Source organism: Gavia stellata, chromosome 18 (genome assembly GCF_030936135.1).
Source record: "Gavia stellata isolate bGavSte3 chromosome 18, bGavSte3.hap2, whole genome shotgun sequence".
Lineage (NCBI taxonomy): Eukaryota > Metazoa > Chordata > Aves > Gaviiformes > Gaviidae > Gavia > Gavia stellata.
In genome coordinates this window covers 13,851,278-13,878,156 of record NC_082611.1, presented here as the reverse complement: position 1 = coordinate 13,878,156, position 26,879 = coordinate 13,851,278, and the positions used below count along the sequence as shown (strand labels likewise).

Genomic DNA, 26,879 nt, shown 5'->3' with positions numbered 1-26,879 from the left:
TGCCACAGATGTTTCCATGACTTGTAAAAATCATGTAATTTGCCTTTACAGCCAGAAGTTAATTCTCACATTAGCAAAATGGTGGGTAATTTGCTTTTGTTTCATTTATTGTTTTTCTTTCTTCATGGTTCATTACTTTTTCATTACTTGATCCAGCATCAAAAGGTATATCTAGCAATGTAAACCTCTAAACAAGAAAGCTATGAAGGACAATGACTAATAAATCCTAAGGGGAAGAGGCTTCTAGAGAAGTATCAGGAGGCAAGAGGCAATCTTACAGATTAAGGAAGAAAGGTGTTACGAGCATAGGAAGTGAAATGGCTTGTAGCTAGGGAGACAAGCTTTAAAGGTCTCCAATGCTTTCAAAATTTGCCTTAGCAAATTTAGAAAGAAGGAAAGAAAGTAGAAAGGACATTTATTTACTAAAGAGCAAGTAGCCAACATTAGAGCTTCAAAAAAAATAGAATCAGTATTATACAGAAGTATCTTGCCCTCTAATTGTAATCTGAAACAAATGATGATTGCATTATTGACTGTGAATTGCAAATCCCCCAAAGAAAGAGATGACACTACACAAGACAGTAAATGAACAAGTGTTCAAGAAAACATTACTGGGATGGGACAACTTCCTGGAAGCAGACTCATCATCTCTGCCATGCCTACAAAATATTTAGCAATGACCAGACAGACAGTAACGCTGCAGCCACCACTTACTACACTGATCAATCATTATATTGCTGTTACCTTGTACGTCTATCATTACGTCTGCCTATCCAAAGAGAACGTTTTAACAAAACATAGGATGGCAAGACTGGTTTTAAATTGCACCAATGTACCTAACGAATTAAAAAAACAAATGATCATATTAATAGGTTACATGACCATTCTATACTTAGATAAAACAAAGAAGTTATTAACTCTAAGAAGCTCCTGAACACTAAATAACATGCATGAAAGATACCAGTCTGGAAGGTAAACAGTATCCGAAACTTCATCCTACTGAGAAAGTTACCTTTATGTGAAAATAAAAGGGAGGTACCATGTAACTTTGTGGATAGAAAAATAGCTGAGAACAAAATAGCCTACACAGAACCTGCTCTATAACTAGACAATTTGCTGCAGCAACTCATTTATCTGCTTATCTTTGAAGACAGAAGCAGTCTGATGGCACTTTACAAAACAAAATTTTAAGTCTTAAAAATGTGATTAACTTTTTATAGACATGTATAAAGCATTTAGGGTATTATCAATGCAATTACTCAGTGGACCAAAAGCTGCCATTTAAGAAGTCACCCCAAAAGATTTACTAAAACAAACAGTGACTAAATTAGTGCCTGCTTTCAGCAGTTTAACTCATTGCTTTATGAATAATTCAGTGTTAAATGAAAGACTGCATGAACCAGAGTTCAGTTTGGACACTAAGAACACACCTATAATTATGCAACATATTTACAACCTTATGCTCGTGCTGAAGGAGTTTGTATAGACAGCCTTCTCATTTTAAGAAATTTTTCATACACTTTTTTAGCTCCAGGTGTTTAATAACTTGGGTAGACAGCAGCACCAGCATGAGTTTTTCTTCAGTACAGTGATGTTATTTATCAGAAAGATACCAACCTGCCTGTCTCACTAACCTGGCTTTACCCATTCTATGGTGCCACAACCCCTTGGCAGTCATCAGGGCAAGAGAAGGTCTGCTGAAAAATCTTTCATAGTTCCTTTGCTTAGTCTGACAAGCTTTGTTAGCTTAGGTTACACTTCTAGAAAACTATCAGATCAGGAAGAAAGGAAGGAAGACTGCTTCTGGCTCCCATGTGATACTCAAAAATCAGTAACTAGAACAGTTGACAGGACAAATTATTTTCTTCCATGATAAGGAACGGCTGAAACATCAGATGTGTCCTGACCTATTATGGCAACAGCTACTGGACTTGCACTACCTTCTCTTGGCTGTATCTAGAGCAGCAAGGCTATAGAAGCAACTACCCTAACGCGTCACGTCTTGTCTCTGCACATTCCAGAGATGGTAGTATGATTACATCTTTGCTGAAGACAAGGCACTCAGTCCCAACCTACTGAACACACCCTAAACAATGTGTTTTTCCAGTATCACACCCCTCTTTATGTTTTCTGCTTTACCGAGTAAGGGACTTATCTCTTGCAACAAACGCAAAGCTCTTCGGCAATCATCACTAGAATGGCTGAAAAACTACTCAAAGAAAAATGAACTTCTGACACAGGGAAGACAAGGATACACTCTCAACTGGAGCCAGGGCAGCCCAAGCATCACAGAGCATTTATGTTTATGCATGACACTATACTCAACATGCTACAGTGCTGTGATCACATTCTTGGTGTTTTAAAAAAAGACAATTAAATAGCAATTAAAATGAGTTGATTTGAATAATAATATGAGCATGTTATGGGATTGGTGATTATGCTCCCCTTAGCACCTCCCTCTTTTCTTGTGAAAGTATAGAAAAACATACACCTTTATCACCTGGACCAGCATAATTTTTAGAGGTCAGTCAGCTACATACATTTTCAGAACTCACTTCTGGATCATTTCGGATGAGTAGAGTCCACAGTTTCAGAAAGTTTTGGGATATAGCTATTGCAGTAAATACTATGACTGAATGCTTGCTATATACTTAAGCAGCAAAAAGGTTTTGCACATTTAACAGCAATATAAAATGTTGCCTTACTCTTTTGGAAAAATGGATTAGTATGACTACACATACCACTTGCCCAAACTAGGTCTGAAGGTAGACTGATTCTGTGTAGTTACTTTGTAACAAAGTCAAAATATTATGTGCCATTATTTCAGAATCTGAGAATGGATTCAAACTTGCAGCAAATGCTAACTGCATTGCTCACTCCTGAATTCAGTCCTGAACTATGCTGAGCTTTGCTCACACTAGCAGTAGCATGGAAAGGTAGCATGAATATTAAATCTTCTTTTTTTCCCCTAATACCAACATGATTTTTTTAAACTGTTGAAACACTGCTGGTCTGTCCCTGTTAGAGTTTAAATGCAAAAATAATTTCCTAGCAAAGAACAACAATGGATAATAATACAGATTTTGCACTTCAATTAATTTTACAGACACTGGGAGGAAAAAAAATTAACATTTAGCCTCATACCTTAGTTTACCTTTAAACAGGAGATATCACTCCAAGCTAGAGAAACTATGCAACATGCACATCAGAGACCTCATATCTAAGATCTAACACCTTCAGCATTTCTTCCTGTTATTTTCAGTAATGCTTTTAAAGGTCTTCCTTTATTGTTGGATTTGCTAGTGTGGATCTTGTTTTACCTCTTCTTCCTTATGCTTTCTGCCATGCAGATAAATGGATAGGCATGTAAAATAGGTTCACACGAATGTGACTTAGTGGTTACAGGTAGCTAATACTAGGCTTTTGTGAGAAGAGGGAAAGACAAACAAATCAGATTCAGGAGAATAACTTCAAAAACTGTTACACAATTGTGAAAAAGAAAGCAAACAGAGTTAATGGTATTTCCCTCTCATTTGACAACACAAACAAGCTTAAATCCAGGCTTCTCTGCTGAATAGTAAAGGAGTCTAAATCAAATATGCTTACAAGAAATTACTCCTTTTAGGCTAACTATGCAACTACTAAAGCTGTTTTAAAGGTGGCCGTTATAGCAAAGCTGCACAAAATTACAAGCCAAATCATCTACAAACTTGATCTGGCAGTCCTATGGCGAATCTAGAAAAATGTCCTTGGGTACGCAGACAGTGGTGATCTATGCCATGCCACATGATGCGTACACTGCTCAGTTGGGATGTACAACTGGAAGATCTTGGGACTTCCTAAGCACAGTATCTGACTCTATCATTCTTGAAGCTGTGCTTCTATAACAAAGAACTACTATGGGCTTTAATTAGCACAGTGCACTGAATACTACAACAATCTGAATTGTAATATGGAAGCAGAAAGATAAGATACTGTTTATAAGGGAGAACTGTAAATAAAGCCTGCGGTGTGTGCTGGTTTGACTTCTTCATATAACACATTAACAGGTTAAGAATGAGGACAAAGAAAACAGACTAGATATATTCACTTCAGAGAAAAGGTGACTGAAGGGGGGTACAGGATATGCCAGACAAATATCCTGAAAAGCCGGGGGGCGGGGGACGGACCAACCAAAAAAAACCCCACCCACAAGAGAACAATTATTTTCTACTACTTACAATACAAGGGGCTTTACGTGAACTTACCAGAATGCAAATTTAAAGAGAACAAATAAAATCCTTTTTCATGCTGCACATGAAACTTCTGAACGCTGTAAAACATTTTGTCAGAAGATGCTGCGGAGACCAAGACACATTCCAGGCCCCTTTGGCTCAAAGGCAGCGGCGCTAGTGCAAAACAGGAGGTCCACAAAGCACAGCACGCAGGTTTGACACCGGCCAACAGAGGAAGCCATGACAGGCCGAAGGGAACAGGAATGGGGAGGGACACTGCTGTAGGGCACCCTCCCAGGCCCCCACCTCATGGCTCTGGGATTTCCTGATCTGTGGATGGTGTCTCTCCATTTCAAAATGCTCTATGATCATGTGCCCCCACTTTGCAAACCAGTAGACATTACTGGTATTTACAACATCCCAGCAAGGAGTGCCACAGTTTAACTATGTTATACAAAATAACTCTTTTTTTGTTTTCAACCTGCCCTCTGATGTTACATTCCATGTTCTCCCAGTCTTACATTGCTTCTGTTTCACCTTCCCCTACCACTTCTGCTTTCCAGACTTTTAGCACATCTTTCCTCAGTTATCCACAACACTAGGGCCAGACAGATGCTTCCTAGTCTACCTAGTCATTACTGTTACAGTGGCCGTTTAATACCTTTTATGATCTTTATTTTCCTTGTTGTAACTTCTTTACTACTCCTATACCTTTTTAAGATGGAGGAGGAAAGCAAGGCTGTTAACCAGGCTGCACTCGGTGTTCAAGATGCAGAAGCATAGTGAACTTTTTACAAAGCATATATTATTCCCCATTCACTTCCGAAGGCAAAGGAATGAATGGAAGAAGATTCCATCAGGAACAGTGAAAAGGCATGGAGGCAGCCTGGCCAGGCTCAGACACCCTCAGGGTAAGCACAACGGGGAAGGGAACTCTCACCATGCCTCCCCTGCCCTAACATTTAACATAAGCACCTGCTACTGACAGCCCTCAAAACACAAGACACCAGGTTAAACACAATTTTTGCTCAATCCCGGGTCACTAATCTTATGTAGATATGCAGGGTTTCAGTAAGAAGCTTCTGAACATTCATACTAAAAAACCCATTACCAGACTAAAGTTCACACTATGTAAAAACGGGGTAAAAAAAAAAATCCCAAGATTTCTGACTCAGAACACTGTTTCACACTGTCTATAAACTTTACTGTAGGAAAAAAACCCATGCCTATCACAGAAGTGTTTAGCGCTTTGCATTGAAAGTAAGAGCACACCTAAGTCATGCTTCTCTTCCACTTCAAGAAAAACAATCCCAGTTGCCAAGAAGCATCCACAGAGTGTGGGGCAGGGAGCAGGACCAGCCCCGGGCTCCCCACCCAGCCCTACACCCACAGGTGATGGCTTCACCTCCCAGCCCAGCGTCGGTGCTTCTGACAGTTTCCTCCTCCTTTGAGCATGCCGCACGGAACTGCATCGCAGATCAGCGGCCGCAGGAGTAAAGCACAGAGCTGAACCAATTAGCGTGGGTCTGCCCAGTACTGATAAACCCTAACCTCATGTCAGGGTCGCTTTTACAAGTGTAGATTAACCGTGGGGAAAACGACAACAACAATTAAACCATTCAAGGTTTGGGTTGGGTGGTTTTTTTTTTGTTAAGTCCTTTATGTGAACTGATACACATGCACATGCGCATGTCCTGGTAAGAGGAACATACACTGTTTCCCGCCAGAGATATAAAGAGCACTGCTGGCAGAATCATTATTTTCTACTGAAATTCAGTTTTCGCTATGTTTAACACCACATACATTTCAAGCATAGTGGTAAACTATGATTTTAAGAAATTCCTACTACAAAAAAAAAATCTACACTTTGGGTTAATTTTACCATTTGTTTTCACTGTAATTAACAAGACTTAATTATGCTCTCATCTAAAATTAACAACCACAGAAAGAGCAAAACAAAAACCATGCCTTTTTCAAACAGGATGCTTTACAATGAGCTGGACAAGAAACTGCTTTTTTGTTCTCTAAGACAAGGATTTCAGAGTTTTCTATTCTCCATCAGTTTCCCAAATTCCTGAAAGACATGGTTCCCAGGAGTTTTTGAGGTTGTTACTTAATAAGCTCCATTTCCCAACCTCGTCTGTTAGCATTGTTCCATGTTCTACAAACACTTCACTGAGGCAAAGAGAACAAGCAGAGAATGACTGTACATGGGAGGATTGCCATATACCCCATCCCGCTCCCGTTCAGCACAGTAATCCCCTTCCCTGCATCAGAAGTGTCCCCATTTTGACCAGAGTCTCGACAAAGGTTTTGGGGTCTGGACACTCCCAAAAAAACCCAGCCATTAAATTTCTGGCCAGCCTTAATTTAGTGATTCACCTGCCAGGTGGCTACTCTGCCTTCTCCTACTTTGTAGCACAAACACTAGCAATCATTAATATAATTTAAAAAGCCTTAACAGAGGACTGAACCAAGAGTCCTCCTCAGTCTTTACAAGAGAACCACTAGGTCCCAAAGCAGTTTAGGCTTTCCTCAGCATTCATGTTTAAGTAAGATTTAAGCTTTACCTTCCCTTTCCATTCTGACAGCAACCTTCCCTCCCATGCCCGAGTGTTAATGCAGGCAAATACTTATTTAGGCTCTCAGAAAGGGCTGGGGTTTTTTGTAAAGTGTTCTGAAGATCAGCTTCTCTTTACTGCTTTGAAAATATAAGTTACTGTACTGAAAACATCCAAATGTTAGCAGACACCAAAATTAGTACTAAACTGTGTTAATTATTTAATACTGTCTACATGAAGAACACCTTTCTTCAAACAAACACAGCTGAAAAACTGTTTTATGTAGAAAACACATAAGGAATCTTAGGTGTTAGCTTCCATTATTTACCAAGGAATTCTTAAAAGAATGCAGAACAGGAGTTTTATAATCCTTAGTTAAACACTCCACTGACAATTTTATCACTTTTTTGTCAGTAATTTTAAGTCACTGGTTTTTTTAATAATGAAAACAAAAGAAAATTTTTAAGAAGTGACAAAAAAGCTTTTCCTGTTTAAGTTCTCAAGTGTTAAACATCCAATCAATTGTTCTGGTGCCAAAAAGGCTGCCATGGGACCACGTAGCCACATCCTCACATTAGTTAAGCAAACACAACCAGAAAAGAAGTTATACTTTGTATTTTAAACAACACAATATACATACAAAAAAAGGCACAACCATACACACGTTTTGAGGCTACCTTTCTCTTTCAAAATCTAATACAAACGCACTGAAATCGATGAGGCAAAGAAACTACTGCGTAGTCCTCCATACCCACATTAGCTGAGAACAGCTAAATTCAGGTCTCCAAAATCAAGCTACTTGGAATACAAACAAGAACAAAAAAGTATCTACTGATAAACACTGGAACACCTGTAAAGCAGCAATCATATTTAAAACAATTCTTTATCACAGACAGAGCTTCTTGAACCATGTATATCATGCTGTAACATTTGCAGCTGCAAACTTCAAAACTATGTGGTTTATGCAAATCATGCAAACAACTATTTTAGAAACAGAAATTTGAAAGACACATTCAAGAAATGAGACCCTGCACCTATGTAATTTAGATTTCATCTTGCAGTGCAACCAAGTGGATGAAGGGTGGAGGGATCATGGAGTTTATTTCATATGCTGGGGCTCTTGCATATTTCGGTGCTCTCCTTAATGCCCTGATCTGTCACCACCCCAAATAACTACCCAAATTAGTTTTTCCCTGAAAAGGGAGACAAAACAAGTTGGTCAGAATTCTTCTCCTTTTTCTTTGGAAAGCCAGTCACCTCACATGTGCCAGCAGTTATAACTAGCACATTTTTGAGCTAAAATACATTCTGAAGAGGAAGTTGTATTTCTCTGCTCACATGTTTGTTGTGTATTTACTTTCTTATTTATTACATATTACATTTTACTTTTTGTTCCATGAGCCAAATCCTCAGACAATATTTCAATAGCTTTCTGGTCAACTATTCTTAGAGCATAAAGACAACTAAACAGATATGAAAATGTGTTTTAGAACAGCTGACTACTGCATGTCACCCAGTGAATTGCATCTTTCTTATGCTCTGCAAAACACCCTAATTCCACAAATACACTCCCAATCTCAAACTCTATTGTTTCTGGCAAATCTTCCCAACTACTTCTATTTTTGCTCCATTGCTAGCACCACTCATCTGAAGAAAGTTTTGAGGACTTCCAAAATTAGTGACTGCCTTCCTGCTTTGCCTCTGGCTAGAACCTGGTATAAACATCACCACTGAATTAAGCTGTATCTCAAATTCCTTATTCTGTTCACAATGAATGATTCTTCCTTTGTCCCTTAAGTTTCCTCCCTACCCTTTATTTTTCTCTCTAATGTAGCATTTGTGGCCTGTGTCATCATCAGTCACTACAAACTCACACACAGCTGGGACAGAAACCCGCACTACTTGCACTTCTTTTGCTCTAGCTAGTCCATTTACATTTCCTGCTGTAACTCCTATCCCACAAATGCTCTCAGTGTTTTGAGTATACCCCTGGAGCATGCAAAAGCAGATTTTTTTTGTCAGTCGTCCCCACTACCGGATCCTCATCTCATTACCTCTCTTTTTCCTGAACTACTTTTCCACAACTTTAAAACTGCTAACAGTTCTCCTTGGAGGGGGGCGAGCATGGGACAGTGCCTGGCAGTGGGAGGAGAAAGAAATAAATCCAAACATAGAGGTACACCACAAACTGTCCAGTATGTAATTCCTGGCACTTCCTCAGCTCCAGACATTTTTCACCAAAAAAAAAAAATCAATTAAGATTCCATAATGATGTTTCTCCTTTCAAAAGTAGAGAGGATGCAATTTAAGAGATCTTGCTTAAGAAATAAAAGTACATACAAAAAAAGTATCTGCAACTAGTATGCATTATTTGAAGGTGTCTCATCTAAAAGTCATTATTTTTTTACTACCTCGAACTGACAGAATTGAAGCAGAGCGCTCCAATTTAAGTGTCATTACAGTCAGGTCTGACCCAAACCTGAAACGAGCTCCAGATGTTACTGGTCAAAGTCAGAATAAGACCAGGATTGAAAAATTACTAGAGACAGTCAATTGGAAGAAACAGCAATAATTCAGCTGTAACTTTTATCCATACAGGAATACCTTTCCCCTTCTGAAAGGGGGAACTTTCTTTCAGAAAAAAAGAAATAGACATGCCATGACATGCCTTTGCAATGAAGAGTAGGAAGAGATATAAAAGACAATGAAAACAAAGACAAAATAGACCGGGACTGAAAAGAGAATGGTTATTCTGCTGGAGGTTATCAGGCAGGAGAAGCTGCACTCTGGGACAGAGCACTCAGACCAGCAAAGAACAAAACCAACCCTTCGATACAATATTCAGTTATTTCACCTACAAAAAACAGATGCCTACAAGTAAGTGGCAATGTGTTGTGTTTATCAGTGTGGTAACACAACACTGGCATACTTTTAACAGCTAAGCTACACAAAAGGAAATTTATCTGCGCACATGTAACAGGAGAATCTTTACCTGTTTAAGCTTGTTCACAGACCCCATCAGACAGAATACATTGCCTAGATTTTTACCTAGCAGATATACTTTTTTCGCATTACATTCTTTGACCATAAAAATGTTAAAATAAAAACATAAACATACACATATGTTTTGATTTTCTCTAATTCGTATGGCCAAATTCAGGTATTTCAATGTTCTTGTGGATGTTTTCTTCTTGATGAATTTTCAGCACACTTTTTAAGATCAAAGAAACCCCACAAGACCAAAAAGAGAGACACAGACAAGGGATGGGGTGAGTAGATGTCTGTCTCACTTTGGCTTGGACAGTCCAGGTAAACAATAGACTCCACTAAACATGCAGATGATAATCTGTAGGATGCTAGAGATCTCTAGCATTTTATTAGAGAACTTCTATCAAGCTGTAAGATCTCCCCATACTCCCCTTCTCAAGGCAAGGCCCTGGGATGTTGTAAGGCCGGAGAGAGGAAGTCCATTGCAAGGACCAGACTGCACGCCCAGGAGAAATATCACACCCGCTACTGTTGGGTTGCACCATCCAAGACAAAAAAGTGTTCCTTCATTGTACAAACCACTGCAAATGCCACCCTCTCTTCTGTTAAAGTATTTGCTTCAAAGTGTTGACACAGAATAAATGACGACAGAACAAAGAGAAACACTTTTCAATGTATCTTATGGGGATCTGGTTTTAGCTTTTACTATTGCTTCTGCCATCATGCCTGCCTAATAGATGCAGTGCTCACAGCTAAATTTGTTTTTAAAGTTTGGGGGGAAGGAAGGGAGAAGTACTTTCTTTTCATTATTTTCTGCAAATGCTATTAGCAACCAACTCCATGAATTTCAAAAGCAAACAGAAAGGCTATGACTGTAAGAATTTCAATGCCAACAGTGCTTATTCCCTATCACTTAATACAATCCAGCACTCTTGAAGTCCGAGCACACTTCAAATCCCTGCAACCTTCCTTCTCAGGCCCAGCGATTCTGAACTCGCCCTGCGGAGCTGTACAGGGAACATCCACCTGAACGCTGAGCTCCAGCTACTGGGGAAAAGGAAGCTTATTCCAGATACCCCGCTAAATGACCCCCCTGTCATCCATTTGCACACATGCAAATTAAACTCAAGACACTGGTGTCCAAAGCACTCCAGCAGAATTATGGCATTGCTCTACAGCTGAAGTTAAGAACCTGCATTAAGTGACAAACTCCTGTTACATGACAGCATTGCCTGTGCTGCATTAACTGCATGTTACAACTACTGTTCTAGGGATAGTTTTACACCTTATTTTCCCATTTAATTTTTTTAATGTACAAATATTAAATATTTTTTAGAGGAGTGTCATTTTGAGCATAAAAAAGCCTGCTGGACACGCACAGTTTCCATGTGATTTCTGTTATCAATTTTAACAAATATGCCAATAGGCAAAAGATTGAATCAAACAAGATACAGCTTTCTCACTTTCTGTTCTACAAGCGAGGAATAAAACCAGAAACAACAGTATTGGTATTATTTACAGTATTTAGTATTATTTTACTACTACTGGTACTATTATTGTAATAGTAATTTTACATGAATACTTTATCCGGAGTCAAAGAAATGACCCCTACACTTTAATTCATATACTAGTGTACTCGGTTTGGCCAGGTCTCAGACCGAGATCTAGCGGTCCAGCAGCAATCCAAGTGCCAGCAATACAGTTTCTCAACACCCAACAATCAGAATCTCCGCTTAGGCAGGTTGATAACCCTCATGATGCTATACCTTAAGGTGGAAACAGGGTAGGAGAAGAAAAACAGCAGACAAAAAGTGTGAGTTCTTGGTCATTAAGGATTTTCAAGACCAGACTGCATTTTTGAGTTTTGTTTAGAAATACAGAGAGGATCAGTGGAAACCATGGCACGTACATGATGTACACAGAAGAGCTGTTATTGCCAGTGGTGTGTCCTGCTACCTACACTGGTGCTTTTTAAACTTTTTGCAATAGCAACATGCATTTTGATACAGCTCCAACAACTTAACTCTAATCCTCATATTGATTATTGTTGCTTGAAAAACACATCTAAAAGAACTGGTAGAGCTCTGGGGAAAGGAGAAGGTATTTATCACCACTGTAACAAGTGGCATAGCTACAGCAATTTGTATTTTCTCCTAAATCTCACAACGCAGCGAGTAGTTAAACAATCTGTGTAGGCCATAAACCAAATTATTCAGGTATGTCCAGGTACTGAAATACCATTAAAATATAATTTTAAAATAGCTTTTGCTGCTGGTGAATCTACCAGGGACAGTCCAAACTTCTCTGCAGATCCAAGAGGCAGCTGCATACATTCAACCACGACACATGACTTACAGTTACAGATCTCAATGAGTGAATTTAAACAGGAGAGTTACAGTAGGGTGAGGAAAGCATTCCAGCTCCCAGAAAATTCATGCCCACCTCAATATAATCAAGTGTACAGCTATGTTTTGAATATAAACTGAACTTCTGAAGTTAGCATATAGCACTATAAATTCTGTGTTACCCTTCTAAGCGCTGGCACCACTCCTTGCCTGGCAGGCAGTTAACATACCGTCTTCTCAGTGGCTGCAGGGGAAAAGGAGCAGATACCCCTCCAGCCTCTCCTCTGCTCAAGTCCAAAGAGCATCTAGACAAGGCTGCCACCAAGAACAAGGTACTCTGCTCAAAAAATAACTATAGGCAATTCTCAGCTGCCCACTTCTCCAGGTGCTCTTCTGAACCGGACCAGTATGTAGGCCAAAATTACTATTTTGGAAGTAGCAACCTATTTTCAAAGCCTGTTCTCTCCAAGGCATCCCTTCCTCTACCTTTGGTGCACCCTCACCTAGGAAACACAGGGGCATAATGTAGGCTTCTGCCATCCCTGCAACGTCACCCAGCTAAGAGATTGCTCCAAGGAAGGAGAGCTGCCAGTAACAGGACAGGCGCCAGGTTAACTGGCCTGGCACACCACATGGCTATGGGGGAGCGATGCATCCCCACTGGGGAAGCAAGTTTACCAAATTAACAACCCCTCCCCAAATTTCTGAGCATGATGTAGAAATCAAAAATGCAACACTACCACCAAGAACGGGTTTATAACACCAAGAGGTTAACTAGCTTTTCATAGTATGCAACTGTCCATATTTAGGGTAGAAATGACCCATAAACTACTCAACAATTCCACTTACTTAAAAAAATTTCTTACTTCAGAAAACACAAACATCTCTCTATTTACAAAGCTGTATCCTGCCAAAATTTCAAATACATCTACTGTACATTCATCCTTTGATTTAACAAAGCATGCATCTGAGGTGGTTAGTGTGCATTTCAAGGTATATTAAAAATGAGAGATCAAAAATTAACATTAGCCCAGCTAATCACTGCCAATATTTTGCTCCAGCTTCACTAACCAGACCCTGTCTAGCATTCAGCCAGTCAGCACTAAGCCAGTTTTATATTCTTAAGTCTAACCTGTTGAACCTATTGCTAACAGCAATAGGCACACTTTATGTTGAATTTAAAATGACTGAAATTTCATGCATCTTCTCCTGTGAACTTTCCAGATGAGGAAACAGGCTAACTCTGAAACTTCTTTTAACAGACCTGCTAAAAACTTGTATGATCCAACCACATTCCAGAAAACAGTGGCTCCTGTTTAAATTGGGACCACTGCACTGGCCAGAGAGCTTGGCTGATAGAACAGCTGCAGCAGAGCACCAACTCCAGGTCTGAATGTAACCTGCAGATTTTTATCACTGTGCTGAAAATATCAGAAGAAAAGCTAGTTTGGACAGAAGGTTAAAACCCCCACAAATACATTTAGATTATGATTTGAGGTAACTGTTTGAGACTTTAATAGGTACTTAAATCAGAAAATAGTAACCCACTCAATATAGGTGAGAAAGCTGAACATCCTTTGGCTGTACCTTCAAGCTGGAAAATGCAAAAGACTATTTTTAGCTACAAGGAATACCCTTGTGCAAAAGAAAAAAAAATAAAAGAAGTGAAGACACTCAGCAGCAGACCTTCAATGGGAACAATTTCATCCCCAGAAGTTGTTTGCATTTGAACAATACTCAGTTTTTACAATGGTAAACCCATGTGTCTGCACCAAGAGCTCTGCAAGCTTGGATTTGATACTGACCCTTGGAACTTTGCTACAGCCCTGCCCCCTAATGCATTTCTTGGGGGAGACAGGCCCAAGTGTCAAACAAAGGGTCTTGAGAAATTTTTTTTTAAAAAAATAGTTCTAAAAGCTATTAATGGCTTAAGAGTTTTCTTTCCCTCCTGTCTCCTCAGTCAAGCTGACCCACTTGTTTGCGGGGCTAAACAATAAAGCAGACCAGTGAACTGAGCTAGGTTAAAAATAAACCCAAAATAAGGAAGTTATTTTAAATTCAGATCTCTTCATTCATCTCATTTACCATGTGCTCCCACACAGTTGTGTCAGTGCAAGCAAGGAGGCAAAAGGGAGGTGCAAAGGTCAGAAAAAAAACATTCTAAAAAATACCTCTTCCCTGTAGCAGTGTTAGAGCTAACTAGGCACAAACTCTTCTCCTGGCTCCCAGTAGCATATAAAAGTCACCTGATATAATGAAGTCTGGTGCCCATACCAAAATCCAGGATCTTCCCTGCAGCTTGTGCTCAATTTTGGGTTAGACTCCTCTTTCTTGCAGGCACTGTTCTCATCTGGACTGCTGCACAGCACAGCCACCTGACACGGTATCAGTTAAGAGACACTCCCTTGGATGTGCGAGATGTTTGATGCCTCTGACTCCAGAGAGGTCTAGCACGCACACCTACTAACTGCAAGTGGGCTTCCACTATACTAATTTAAGCAAAAGCTAGGTAACAATAGTAATATTCTTGAATAAAATGGGCCTTGAAGATGTGCTCTGTGTGGAATTCAGTGCTACTAGTATAACTTTACTAGCAAAACATGTGTTTACACACTTGGACACATAAGGCATTAGGAAGGCTCCCGTGGCTCATGTTCAGACCTTGACTATGCTGTTTTTCAAGCAACCAAGTACTTTTCTTGGATTCGACTTCAGTTTTGTTCTTCAAAGGTGCCGCACAGTATCTAAATTTTGATTCATCTTCATTATTAGTTTGCAATATGGATTTATACAAACGCTTCTGGGGCATGCATAATTTGTAAGACAACCAACAGATAAACATATGAAGAGAACCACTGAGGCATGGTCTGTCACTGTTAACAACTCTCTGTTCATTATATCGAAGGCTACTGAAAGGTCTTAAAGAATTAGTTAGAATGTTTTCTTAATCCAGTAAGGGAGGTCACTGACTAATAAAGCTGAAGCGTGTTTATCCAAAGTTTAAAAGACTGAAGACAGATGCTGTGGTTCCACACACATTTCTTCAGTGGCAATGCCAATGCGCCCAGTCCCCAGGCTCATTCACACCTCTACATCCTGCTCTTCACCAGAGCCAGCTCGGCTCTTTGTTCAGCTGCAGGAACTGGAGAACCCACCAGTTTCACTAGGTATCTCCAGCAAAGCAGAGGGGACAGAACAAAGTCAGGGCTGAATGGGTCTGCTTATGAATGGGCAACTGACACAGGTGAAACAAGATCCATTTTTGTGCAACCTTCTAATTATTTTTCCCCTTAATCTGTGCTATTATCAAGATCAAGAGAGGGTTTCCCCAGCAGACCTCCACTGGTAAGCAAAGGAGCTGCACAGCTTTCCCTCCTTCAGAGGGAAACCCCAAGAATCCTTTCCAGTAAGGACCCTATTCCTCCCACACCAACCCTCTCCTACTTTGGACAATACACCTCAGGGCGCAGGTTGTAAGCCAAAGCATGAGCCCGATGAATAAAACAGGTTAAAAAACCAAGACAAATCTGCTCAAAACAAGAAAATATCTTGAAATCAATATGGAACTGAAGCCATACATTTGAAGAAACAAACAATTATTATCAAATCCTGTGGTTAAACTTTTAGAACAAACTACTTTAAAAATATATTAGTAAGTTTCAATTTCTGGCAGATTTTGGTTTGATTTTACTGCTGCTTATTTTTAATTCCTCAACTGTAAGGACACTTTCAGAAGAAAAAAAAGAACTTATGCTTATGGTTACTACCTTCGTGGCACGACGGAAATATTGCAAGCATTATACTAGTTTTTAAGGGGACTGGTTTTTTGGCACAGGGTTGAAGTCCAAGTAGTATCTGAAGCAGTCAGACTGAAACAGAGCAGATAAAAACCACACAGGAAGAATGAGAAGAGGGAAAGGAAAGCAGAAGAAAATTGTGAAACACCACTACTAGCAAGGAGCGTTTTGCATGTGGCTTGTGACCCACTGTTTAATTCATATAATTTACAGACACATTTCAGTTATCTCTGTGTTCAAACTTCTAATAGAAACTACTATTCTGCAGAAATTAGGTTCACCCCTCAATATTATTAAGCAACTAACACTCAACCAGGTGAAAAATTCTTTAGAAGAGGTCTGTTCCTTGCTACTCCCAATGAAGAAGGAAATCTAACTGTCCTTAGCTTGATTTAATGAACAGTAAAAGAGGGTTCACACAGCCTCTGCTCAAGCAGATTTCCTTTAAAAAAAAAAAGTACATCTCGCATTGTCTTAGGACTCGAAGCCTGTAAACCCATGCAACAGCATCTGAGTGTCTAGTCGGCTCTAACATCTGTAACAGAAGCAAACCAACCATTTATCTACATGGAATAGATAAGACATGCTGTGAAGGCGAACTTGTGTCTAAAAATCGTTACCTGATTATGGTTACCGGAAATACTCCGGTGATACGTAACTAAGACGTATTTCATGACTACTGAACAGCAACAGCAAAGAGTCGGCTGCATCAGGAGAGCTGCAAGGCTTTACAAGCAGGAAGGGAAAATGCAAGTTCTTCCCCACCTCCAAATGAAGTGATCTTTGTTCTTGAAAAAAAAAAAAAAAAACAAAAACCCAAGGATTATGCAGAAACCACCGTGCCCCAGTACTAGGATTGCCAACTCTGCCTTGACTGCCTAAAACAAAACATATATTTAGATGTGGGGGGAAGGAAAAAAAGGGCGGGGGGGGGGGGGGGGGGGGGGGGGAGGAAACTGATCACTCCCTAAATACTTCATCTCTTCGTTCTTGTCCAGTAATCAGAGACTATCAAGGCAAAAAAAAAAAAACCCAACAGGTTACTGTTCAAAAACTGTATAGTGCTAAATAAGTGCAATTCAACACAGACACTCCTCTAGTCATACAGGGGCTGGGGCAGCCTAGTAGGACCAGATCAGTAATGGTCCCTATCACAGCTGATGGATGAAGTAGTGATGCATGAAAATACAGATCCCAGACACAGTGTTAGCCAGCCTAAGACCTGCAAAACAGAATGTTCATATCACTACAAGCCACAATCCCCCACCGCTGCCACCACCATGTCCAGCACAGTGGGAGAACTGTAGAACATGTGCAAGTCTAAAACACCTACCCAAAAGTCCTCATCCTCTACCGAGAGATAAGGGCTAAACTGCACAGGTGAGCAACAAGAGGGGCTGGCATGCCTGCCCCAGCACCCACGCGAGGCAGCTTCTTCCTCAGCTGGGAGGTCAGATTGTCCCCCAACCTGCAGAGCATCCCTGAGCCACTGCTGGGTCCCCAGGGACCATGGGCATGGGCAACCGCAGGCAAGATGCTCCAGGGTGCAGACAGACCACCGCATGGCCTAGACTTGAAAGTGCAGTCCACAATTTATCCAGTACTTTCATGGCTCAGAAGCAAGTTTTACAGCAAAAATTTCCTATCTAGTCACAGAACAACATGTTGATCTTATACTGGGAAGTCAGTTTCTTTTCTTAAAAATATACTTTCCCTTATCTTTATATGTTTCAACTCATTTATTAATACATTTACTACAGATTTAAAGTCTGTACATTTTTAATTCAGGAATTAGCCATTTTATGAAACAAATGTACACCACAGATCCCTGATCTATTTAACAGTAAGACTATTAACCCACTAAGATGGATTTGGAATTTAAAACCTTGGACAAGTTTTAATAGGCATTTGCACCCTCATACTTTTATCAAAATCTCCATCAAAGTTCTGCTGAACAATATCAGTGATGTTAGAAAATAACTCTCTGAAACATATGGGCAGGAAAATCTCTGTTGTGGAAACACATGACCACTCTGTTTTTAAACACAGCTCAACAGAAATTCATCCAAATGATGTGTTAGTGTAACATCCCATTTAGAGCCTAAAACAAAATTCTCCTTAGATCTTTACAAAACACACATGCACAGCTGGAGATGCCGTATTTTTTAAGAACATCCCTACATTTGCACCTTGTGAAATCACCAGATGATGAAGCTTAGAGCTACAGCGAACACCAATGACACTCCTACACATCCTTTCCTATTTACACTAGGAAAAGTGAAATTATGAAAAATTACCTTAGAATCTTCACAGATTTCTGCATTTAAAGCAAGTTTACTGGAGTGCATTCAATCCCTTAACATAAAAAATACAAAGCCCGAAGCTCTGTTTTCCAACACTTTTATGATGTTTCATATCAAAGAGGTGTGACTGTATTAAGAAAACCTCATCACCTCTCCCAGGCTGCAAAACACTGCTATTTATTTCTAGTTGAAAAAAATCGCAGCCTTCTAGGGAAACTAGGCAAATACAAGTCAGAATAAAGCATCTCCAAGCTGACCATTCTTCATTTTGCTGTCAAGTCATTCAAATTCCATTCAGTGTTTCTAAACTTACAAAGCTTGTTTTACTACAATCAGCAAGCCAAGCTGAAAAAAAATAGTTTAGCAGAAATATTAAAATGTGGTAAGTCTAAGCCTGCAACAATATGCACAGATACGTTATGCTACAGCCGTTGCCACTGATTAGGTGCACTTTTACTCTTTTTTTTTTTGCTAGTGTATCAAATTAAAACACTAAAACCATCAGAGCAAAATAAATTATCTTAAGTGACCAATAAAAAAAAAGTTTCAGAAAACAACTCTGCATATTTAATAATTTGACAAATAAGATAGCCAGTCTCAAGACCCCATTCTACTTGCCAAGACGCTTTGTAATAACTGTTAATCCTGTTGCTGGTAATGTCAAACTAGCACATAGCAGATTTTATATATATATTAATATACATATGTATTTGAGGGGAAAAAGCACACTTGCTATGGATTACTAATGCCTTGTATTGCAAGCCACCCAATATTTTACTCCTTCACAATCAACATATTACAGCCACAAGATACAAAGTTAAATTTAAGCAACTGATCTGAGACACCTCAAAGCACAAACTAAAGCAAACAATGCCCTATTTTAAATTTATTATCATTTAAGAAAAACTGGATGCTTCACAAGCTCTAAACCAGTTCATTTTCACCCTTACCCCAAATATCAAATGATGTCATGCAAGATGTACTGGCTAAACTGGTTTAACTGCTACAGGCTGGATGCACTGTTTAGATTTTCTTGTGATAAATTATTCTGCAGCAATGAAACAGATTCAGTTAGACTCAAGCAACTATCTCCATCTGCTTTTTTAAAGTTTGGGTTTATATTACTTTTTACACACACACCTTGCTACTTTACTTAGTATAGCTACATAGTAATGACAGGGAGCAGATTTTACTCCTCTTCTGAATTCAGTCAATAGAATGGAACAACTGGAGTGGAGTAAGGAAGTCTGATACAGTTCATCCTGAACAGCATGCTGTCTACACTTCCCTCTGAATTTTACACACATTTTCCACTATTCCACTATTTCCACTTCTCCTTCACCGAAAGTTTACTAAATCTGACAACCTATTGAGCACCCAGTTCATGAAGAGTGCACAGAAGAAACTCTAGACATAGTTAGCACTCTTCAAAAGTCACTGATGCCGCTTTCTCGGTTGGCATGAAGTGGCTATCTGAGAACGATGCAATGCACATCTTTTCCTAAGGCCAAGCATGCTGTTTCCAGAGGTAGTAAACATTATCATTACTGGGAATAAGAGGACAGGCCTGGTTCTTTGCTCCAGGTATAACCTCAGAATTAACTTAATTTTGTTTGTCATCTGCTGCATCAGCGTTTTTATCTCCCCTCACTTGAGCATCACCTATTTCATGGAAAAATGTCAAGGCTGGAGAGGGGAAGGGGCAGGAAGAACATATAAACAAGCAGATACCCACAGCTGTATGATTAATTTAGTCTGCGTATTCTCCTTTCAAACATACAGCCTGACTTGATCACCACTTGGCTAGAAGCAATACAGAAACCAGCGAAGGAGCTGAGGGAAAGAGGAATACAGGCCTTCAGGAGAAAGGCATGGAAGCAGGCAAAATAAGAAATGAACACCATGTTATGTATGCAAATGATATTAAAATGCAAGGAATTAAGAATACTAATGAGGACAAAATATGAGAGGGAAGTAAGCATTCAGAAGACAGGCAAAAAAAATAAGATACGTACTTGAGCCCAGTTTCACACAGTGGGTCAGAAATCTAGTAAATTCTGTCAGTAGTGAGCAAAACAGGAATGAACAGCAAGGAGCACAAACTTTCAATTGCATGGCAACTGCAGGAAAGTGAATTTTAAACTTGTCACATACACACACAGAAACACATCAATTTTTTTTCCTTGTTCTTTTTAAGTATCTTGTATCATTTCACCTGGACTTCAAATCTCAAGTTTAAATTGCCCTAACTAGGGAAAAACTTAAAAGATGGCCTTGCCTGAGAGGCTGCAGAGCTGACACAGGAGCACACAAGTGTGCAAGCTGAGCTACCAGTCACTGCGTGTTCACGGGCTGTGACACTGCCTTGATAAGCTTGTGCTGGCTACTTCAGAAAATAAACTTCCATAATGCAAAACACACGTATGTACGTAACTATGGGCAGAGGCTGAACATACAAAAAAGCAGATTCAAACTATAAACAAGGGAAACTTGCAATTATTAAGCTGCAAATGAGACCCCATGAAAGACCTTTATGAAATACATAACTGCAGATTTGTATTAAGCCAAGTTCTTTGAAGTTCAGACACATTTGTGAAAAGACGTTACAGAGGAAGCATATATAAAGTATCAGGAATGGGATTCAATTACACTTTATAGAGCAACTCACTAGCAACTAAACAGCCATAATCCTTGGCATGATAACGCAAGCTACATACTCTACTTACAGTGCAGAAAAACTATTATTTATTTTTTCCACTAAATTTATTTAGCATACAAATAAAGTCTTCAGAATTTCTACAGGATAATTTACTAATCACCACCCCAAACTGTTAATTTATCTAAAACTCAGGCACCAATGGCTCATCTGCAAACTGCCACTCTATTTTGGCCCAAAGGCAGCCATGGCAGCCAGAATCACATGCTTTTATGCAGCAATGGACGAGGGGTGCACACGAAATCCATGACTAGTGACAGAATTTGGCTAGGTAACCGCCAGCATCCATGCCACCTCAAGCAGATCTTCTTGTTCCTTCCCGCCCCGATGCCGAACCTTCACCACATTCATGCAACACTAAATGGGGCCGCAAGGTGAACCAAATTAAAAACCTAAACTACATTTTAAACCCCCACTTTTTGTTTCTAATTTTGAGCACTTCATAGTCAGAGGAAGGCATGCTAGCCCAACTGCTGGCAAGGCACACAAGACAAAAACAAGCAGCAGCAAACGCTGTGTTTGTCCAACTGTACCCTCAGCTAGGGAAGGGGCTGCCTTCAGATGAGGGGACGCAACTGCTTCTGACAGTTCTCATAAATTTAAAGTTTCTCTGTCCACGTATCACTAGTGCCAAGCCCCAGTAAGGCTAAAGCCGGTTACAAACAACATCCACAGGTAACAGCAGAGTAAATACACAAAGAGGTGATTTGTAACACTGCAGCATTCTAGCCAAGTATTGCAAGTAGGTGAGCCTGCAATCACACTGGGTCCCGCTGAGCGGGTACCTGCCCCTTATCAAGGCTGTCATTGCTTCTCTCCTTCACAATGCAGAGATTAATTTTTCTTTCTAAAGGGAATGCCTTCCTCCCTCCTGAAGTCCGACAGCCCAATCTAGTACTACTTTCACTTACACAGAGTGTCCACAAAGTCATCAAGGAAGAGTAAATTAGTCATAAGGGAAAGAGAAGGGAGAAAAACAGGGACATGAGAGCAGACACTCAAAATGCCGTATCGGATTTAATCCTAGAGAGTTTAATTCCACATTTATTACCACATCTGAAATGGTTATTTCACTCATCAAAAATTGTTCATCTAGTATAGCTGTACACAGAATAAGCGAACATTCACATAATTCAAAATCAAGATGTGCAATTTTCCCCTGCGCATTCTTCACATACCTCCTAAATCTAACGTGATCACTCACTGAAGAATGGGATTCGACGCTGCTCTGTGCGTGTTAAAATTAAGCTAACTACATGTTATTAAGCATTTTCCTCACTGCTTGAAAGCATCGCTCTCAAGAAAGCACACACACCCATACATTAAGATGATGAACACTGTTTTAAACATTAAATGAATATATACCCACGATGTCAACTTTTATGAAAAGTTAGCAATAATCTGATCTCTGAACTCCTGTAAACATAACACATTTCTCAAGAAAAATCAAGTACTGCAAAAAACCTCCAAATGCTAAACTTTTTTGGGTTTATTTTTGCATAAATGGGCAGTTCTGTAAACTCTCACAAATTAGCAAGTTCATAATATCACCTGGAATCAGCTGTGTGCAGCCTAATAGATCTCAAACAGATTTCTGAGATAACGCTGTATTCTCAGTGTCGCTATGCTGATATACGCAGAGTCTCCTTCCTCACCCCTCCAATGGAGGTGGCCACCAGTGAAGATTTCCACAGCCATCAAAGGGACTTCCACATGTATTTTGGGCTCCTGTATCCCCACTGACAGAGGGGATGCAATCCAGAGAAGTTCAGGACACCTTTAAACTGCATAAAAATGTTCAACATTTCACAGTGTGCCCAGCATGGTACAGCATCAGGCCCGTAAAAATCAAAATAAAACCCCTAAATACATTCAATATTCTAAAGGACTTGAAAAGGATATTGAGAAAAAGCAGATTGCTAAAGGCTACCAAACAATCTGCTGGAAAATATAACCCACAAGATGTTAATATTTGTACGCGTACAAACAAATATAAGGTATATTTTAAATCATCTCCTTTTACATATTTGCCACACAGTATGTAAACACCAGTTTGGAGATTTTTCTAAACCAAAACCAGAACCAGTCACTCCAATAGTAAGTTTTAGCTATTATTTTATGAAACAGAGAATTATGTTTAAGAAAGCAAAGCTTTACATAATGACCTTCTAATCTTGAAATGTAATCTCACAGTCACTGTGACAAACTTCCACCAAAACACCTTTGCTCCTCCTGATTTCAATGGCTATTATTTAGCAGAAAGGTACGTTTGCTAAGCCGATTGTCACGTTTCCAAGCAAAATACCTTGTGTTGGTGAATATTTATGTCACTGTTGATTAAAACGGTCGTTAACAGAATTGGCATCTTCACAGCCAGTCATTCTAAACGATATTTAGGTAGTTGGTGTTTTTGACCTCCAAGTCAAATACCATCGGTACGAGCAGCATACTGTGGCTGCCCTTCCTTAGGCAACAAAATCCCGCCGTACGTTTATTTGCCCAAAATAATTTCACGTCGTTGAATTCAGACGGAAGGTGTTGTTCAAAGACGGGGGGTGTGCAAAAATAACAACACAATGCAAAAAAAAAAAAAAAAGAAAAAAAAAATGCTGAAGGCACCACCGGAGACTACACCGGACGGGAGCAGGGAACAAGCCTGAAAACGTAGTGCCTCCTTTATGAAACCAGCGCAACTGCATGACGGTGCAGGATCCGGGCCGAGGGCTGTGCAGGCGCTACACATGGTCAGCGCAGCCCGCCGACCCCGCGCTAGGCCCGGCCGGCAGCGGCTTCGGTAAATAACCCTCAGAGGAGGGTTAATTAAAAATGGCGAGCAGCGTGGCTGCCTGCATACAATGAGCGGCCGGGCCGAGCCGCCGCGCCGCCCCGCACGGCCCCGGGCAGGGCAGGGCTGAAGCCCACCGCCCACCCCGCGGCGGGAGCGAGGGACGCCGGCGGCGGGCCGGGCTAGGCCCCGCTGCCCGCCGCTCACCGCCCGGCAGCCCCGGGGGCCGGGCAGCCCTCGGGACAGGCGCGTCCCCTTCCCCCGCGGGAGGGAAAAGCCTCCCCCGAAATCACAGCTACTTTGAGGCGGACCCCCGGGTCCCCCCGGCCGGACGGGCCCCCCTCGGGGCGCGGCTGCGCGCCCCCGCCGCGCCCCCCCCCGCCCCCGGCTCACCTCCCGACGGCCACCCCCGGCGGGAGGCTCCCGGTCCCCGCCAGGCCGAAGGTCCGCGCTCGCGGCCGCACGCCTCGCCCCGGGGGAGCGGGTCTCCTTTTGTAGCAGCGCTTCCCCCGCGCCCTCCCCCTCCCGCGATGCAAATTCCTGCAGAGCCCCCCCGGGCCGCCTCCCCCGGCCCCGCACCGCTCCTCACCGCCCCAACTGTCCCCGCTCCCGCCGAAGCGCCGCCGGGCAGAGCTCCCCGCGCCCCGGGAGGGGCGACCCCGGCCGCCGGGGCTGGCCGCGGCCGGGCAGGGGACGGCGAGCTGCGGCCGCCCCTGCTCGCAGGGGAGGCGAGGGCCGGGCGCGTGTTTACCGCGGAGGGAGGACGGGAGCTCCCCGAGGGGGACGCGGCGCCGGGGGAGCCGCGGCTGCCGGCGGCAAGGCACGGGGGGCGAGGGGGGGAAACTCTCCTCAGAGTTGAGGGCGCGGGGCCCTGCGCGGCCGCGGCTTTACCTTCCATCTCCATGTCCTCGGGCTCGCTCAGCTGCTGCTCCCCGGGCTTCTGGTGCTGCTGCTGCTGCTGCTGATGGTGGTTCATGTCGGGCTGGGGCTGGGGCTCGGGCTCGGCGGCGGCGGCCTGGGCCTTTCCCGCTGGGGGCTGCAGGCCTGTGTCGGGCGGGGAGGGGGCGGAGGAGCGGCGGGGCCTGGGCAGCGGCCGGGACTGGGCACCCGCCTCGGGGGGCTGCGGCTGGGCTCCGGCGGGCAGGGAGCGGGCAGCCGGCGGAGGCAGCGAGACGCGCACGTATTTGCTCGCTATTCGCCCAATCTCGGCGGCGGCACCCGGTCGGGGGAAAGGGGTGGGGAGGAGGGACCGGCCGGGGGTGGCGGCTTCCCCGGGGGCCGGAGGGGAGGGGACCGAGAGGAGGGGAGGGGGGGGAACGGGAGACCAGGAGTCAGGGCCCGCCGGCGGCGCCCGGCGCTTCCCCCTCTCCCGGCGAGGTGTCCCCGGCGCTGCGAAGTCGGGGAGGCGCCGCGGAGCCCCTCCTCTGCCCTCCCGCCCCCCCCAGCGCCCCGGCACAGCCGCTGGCCGACGCCCGGCTCGCTGCTCCCGGCCCGCGGGCCGCCCCCGTTGCCTGTGCCCCGGCGCGCTGCTGCCGCTCCGCCGCCGCCAGCGCTCTCTGCCTCAAAATGGCGGCTGCGGTAAACGCCGTGAAATGTCACATCCGCATGAGGGGCAGCCCAGCGAGCCGGGAGGGGGAGGCAGCGCCGCGGCCGCCCCGGGAACAGCAGCCGCCGCCGCCGCCGCCACAGGAGGCCGGAGGGGCGGGGCCACAGGGGCCGGGCCCGGGCGCCGGCGCCGCCGCGGCCTCCCCGCAGGCCGCCGCCACCTGCGCGCAGCACGGGCAGCGCCGCCGCCGCCGAGGGTTCCCGCGCGGTCGCCGCTGCCTGTCGGCCGGAGTGCCGCGCCCCTCCCGGCCGCTGCGGCGGAGACCCGCTCTTCCCGCCGGCCCGGCCCGGCCCGGCCCGGCGCGGAGGCTCCGGCTCCACCTGACAGAGGCCCGGGACCGCGCCCTGCGCTCGCCTTGCGGGGCCCGGCCGGGGCCTGCCGAGGGGCTGCGGGCCGGCTCCCGGCACCTCAGACCCCGCGGAAGCTCGGGGGACGCGCTGGGCTCCGTCTGGGCCCCGGGGGCTCGCATGCCGACTGCGGGCACGCTTCACCTCTTGCGCCCAGGCCCGCGTGTGTGTGGCTGGGTGAGGGGCTCATGGCGGGCTCGCGGCCTGGCAGGCCCTTCCCGGCCCTGTGCTCCGGCCTTGGCGCCGGGGCGGGGCAGGGCCGGGCGGGGGGCACTGGCGGGGGCCATGTCTGCGGTGGGCCCTGCTCGGGGCTCGGCCCCTTCCCTGCCAGGGCACCCCGCTGCCCCGTGCCCCTGGCCTGCTGCGCTGGTAGGGCATGGGCAGGCAGGTAAAGGATGTATTTGTATGGTGTGGGAAGAGAGAAATCTGCAGTAGGCAAGCCTGTTCCTCGCCTGGATGCCGCTGTTTTTCATGAGCCTTTTATGGAGGACGTAGTGCCTCCCAGGGATGAGGCCTGTCTTTTCCTGTGATGGAAGGAGAAGGCAGGGGTGCAGATGAATGAATAACACCTGGCTGATTCAGTTTGGGGTTAAAGCAACGAAGGAAGCAACTTCACTTAGGGATGAAAGAGTAGTTGGAGGGCTGTGGAGAGTTGCATTAAACAGCCCAGTATTTACTTCATGGTCCTGGGAAACCCAGGCACCAGGACGGTCTCTGAAGGGAAGGGCTCAGGACGTGTAAAATTGGGCCTCTTGAAGGGACTGAAAATGTACCCGAGCAGACAGTGCTGGTCTGACTGCAAGTGGATAAGTAAACTAAGAGTTTATTTATTTTTCTAGTTTATAAGACAAGCAAATCAAAAGCAATCTGGGGGACTAGTCCAGCCTGTCTGGGCTCCAGCTGGCCCCTTCTCAGCAACATGGCAGTCTGCAGGGGTGGGCATGAGAGGAAAATAATTTCCAAGTCTGAAGCACTGCCTTTAGTAGAACTCCAGGGTTATAGAGAGGAAAAATATGGGAAGTTGAGGATATTAGTGGGGAGATCAGGTTTTAAAAACAGTTAGGTTGATACTTCCCCTTCCAAAAAGTACATTCTGACTTTCCTGTTGTTCCTCTAAATTCTCAAAAGCTGTTTAAAGAAAAATTATTTACAAACCTGGCAAAGCTTTGTTACTGTTGTCCCAGGCAAAAACATGACAAATGTGCTAAGCCTGGGTT

The 26,879-nt window shown here is 43.4% G+C and overlaps 1 protein-coding gene across 1 annotated transcript in view; it reads right to left on the bottom strand.

The window, feature by feature from the left end:
• Nucleotides 1-24,695, bottom strand: part of USP7 (ubiquitin specific peptidase 7) — a 73,856-nt gene extending 49,161 nt beyond the window's left edge. Inside the window, exon 1 of the mRNA XM_059826175.1 lies at nt 24,601-24,695. Coding sequence (XP_059682158.1) covers nt 24,601-24,685 — 85 coding nt within the window. The 5' untranslated portion in view covers nt 24,686-24,695. The remainder of the gene's footprint in view (nt 1-24,600) is intronic.
• Nucleotides 24,696-26,879: the final 2,184 nt, after the last annotated feature.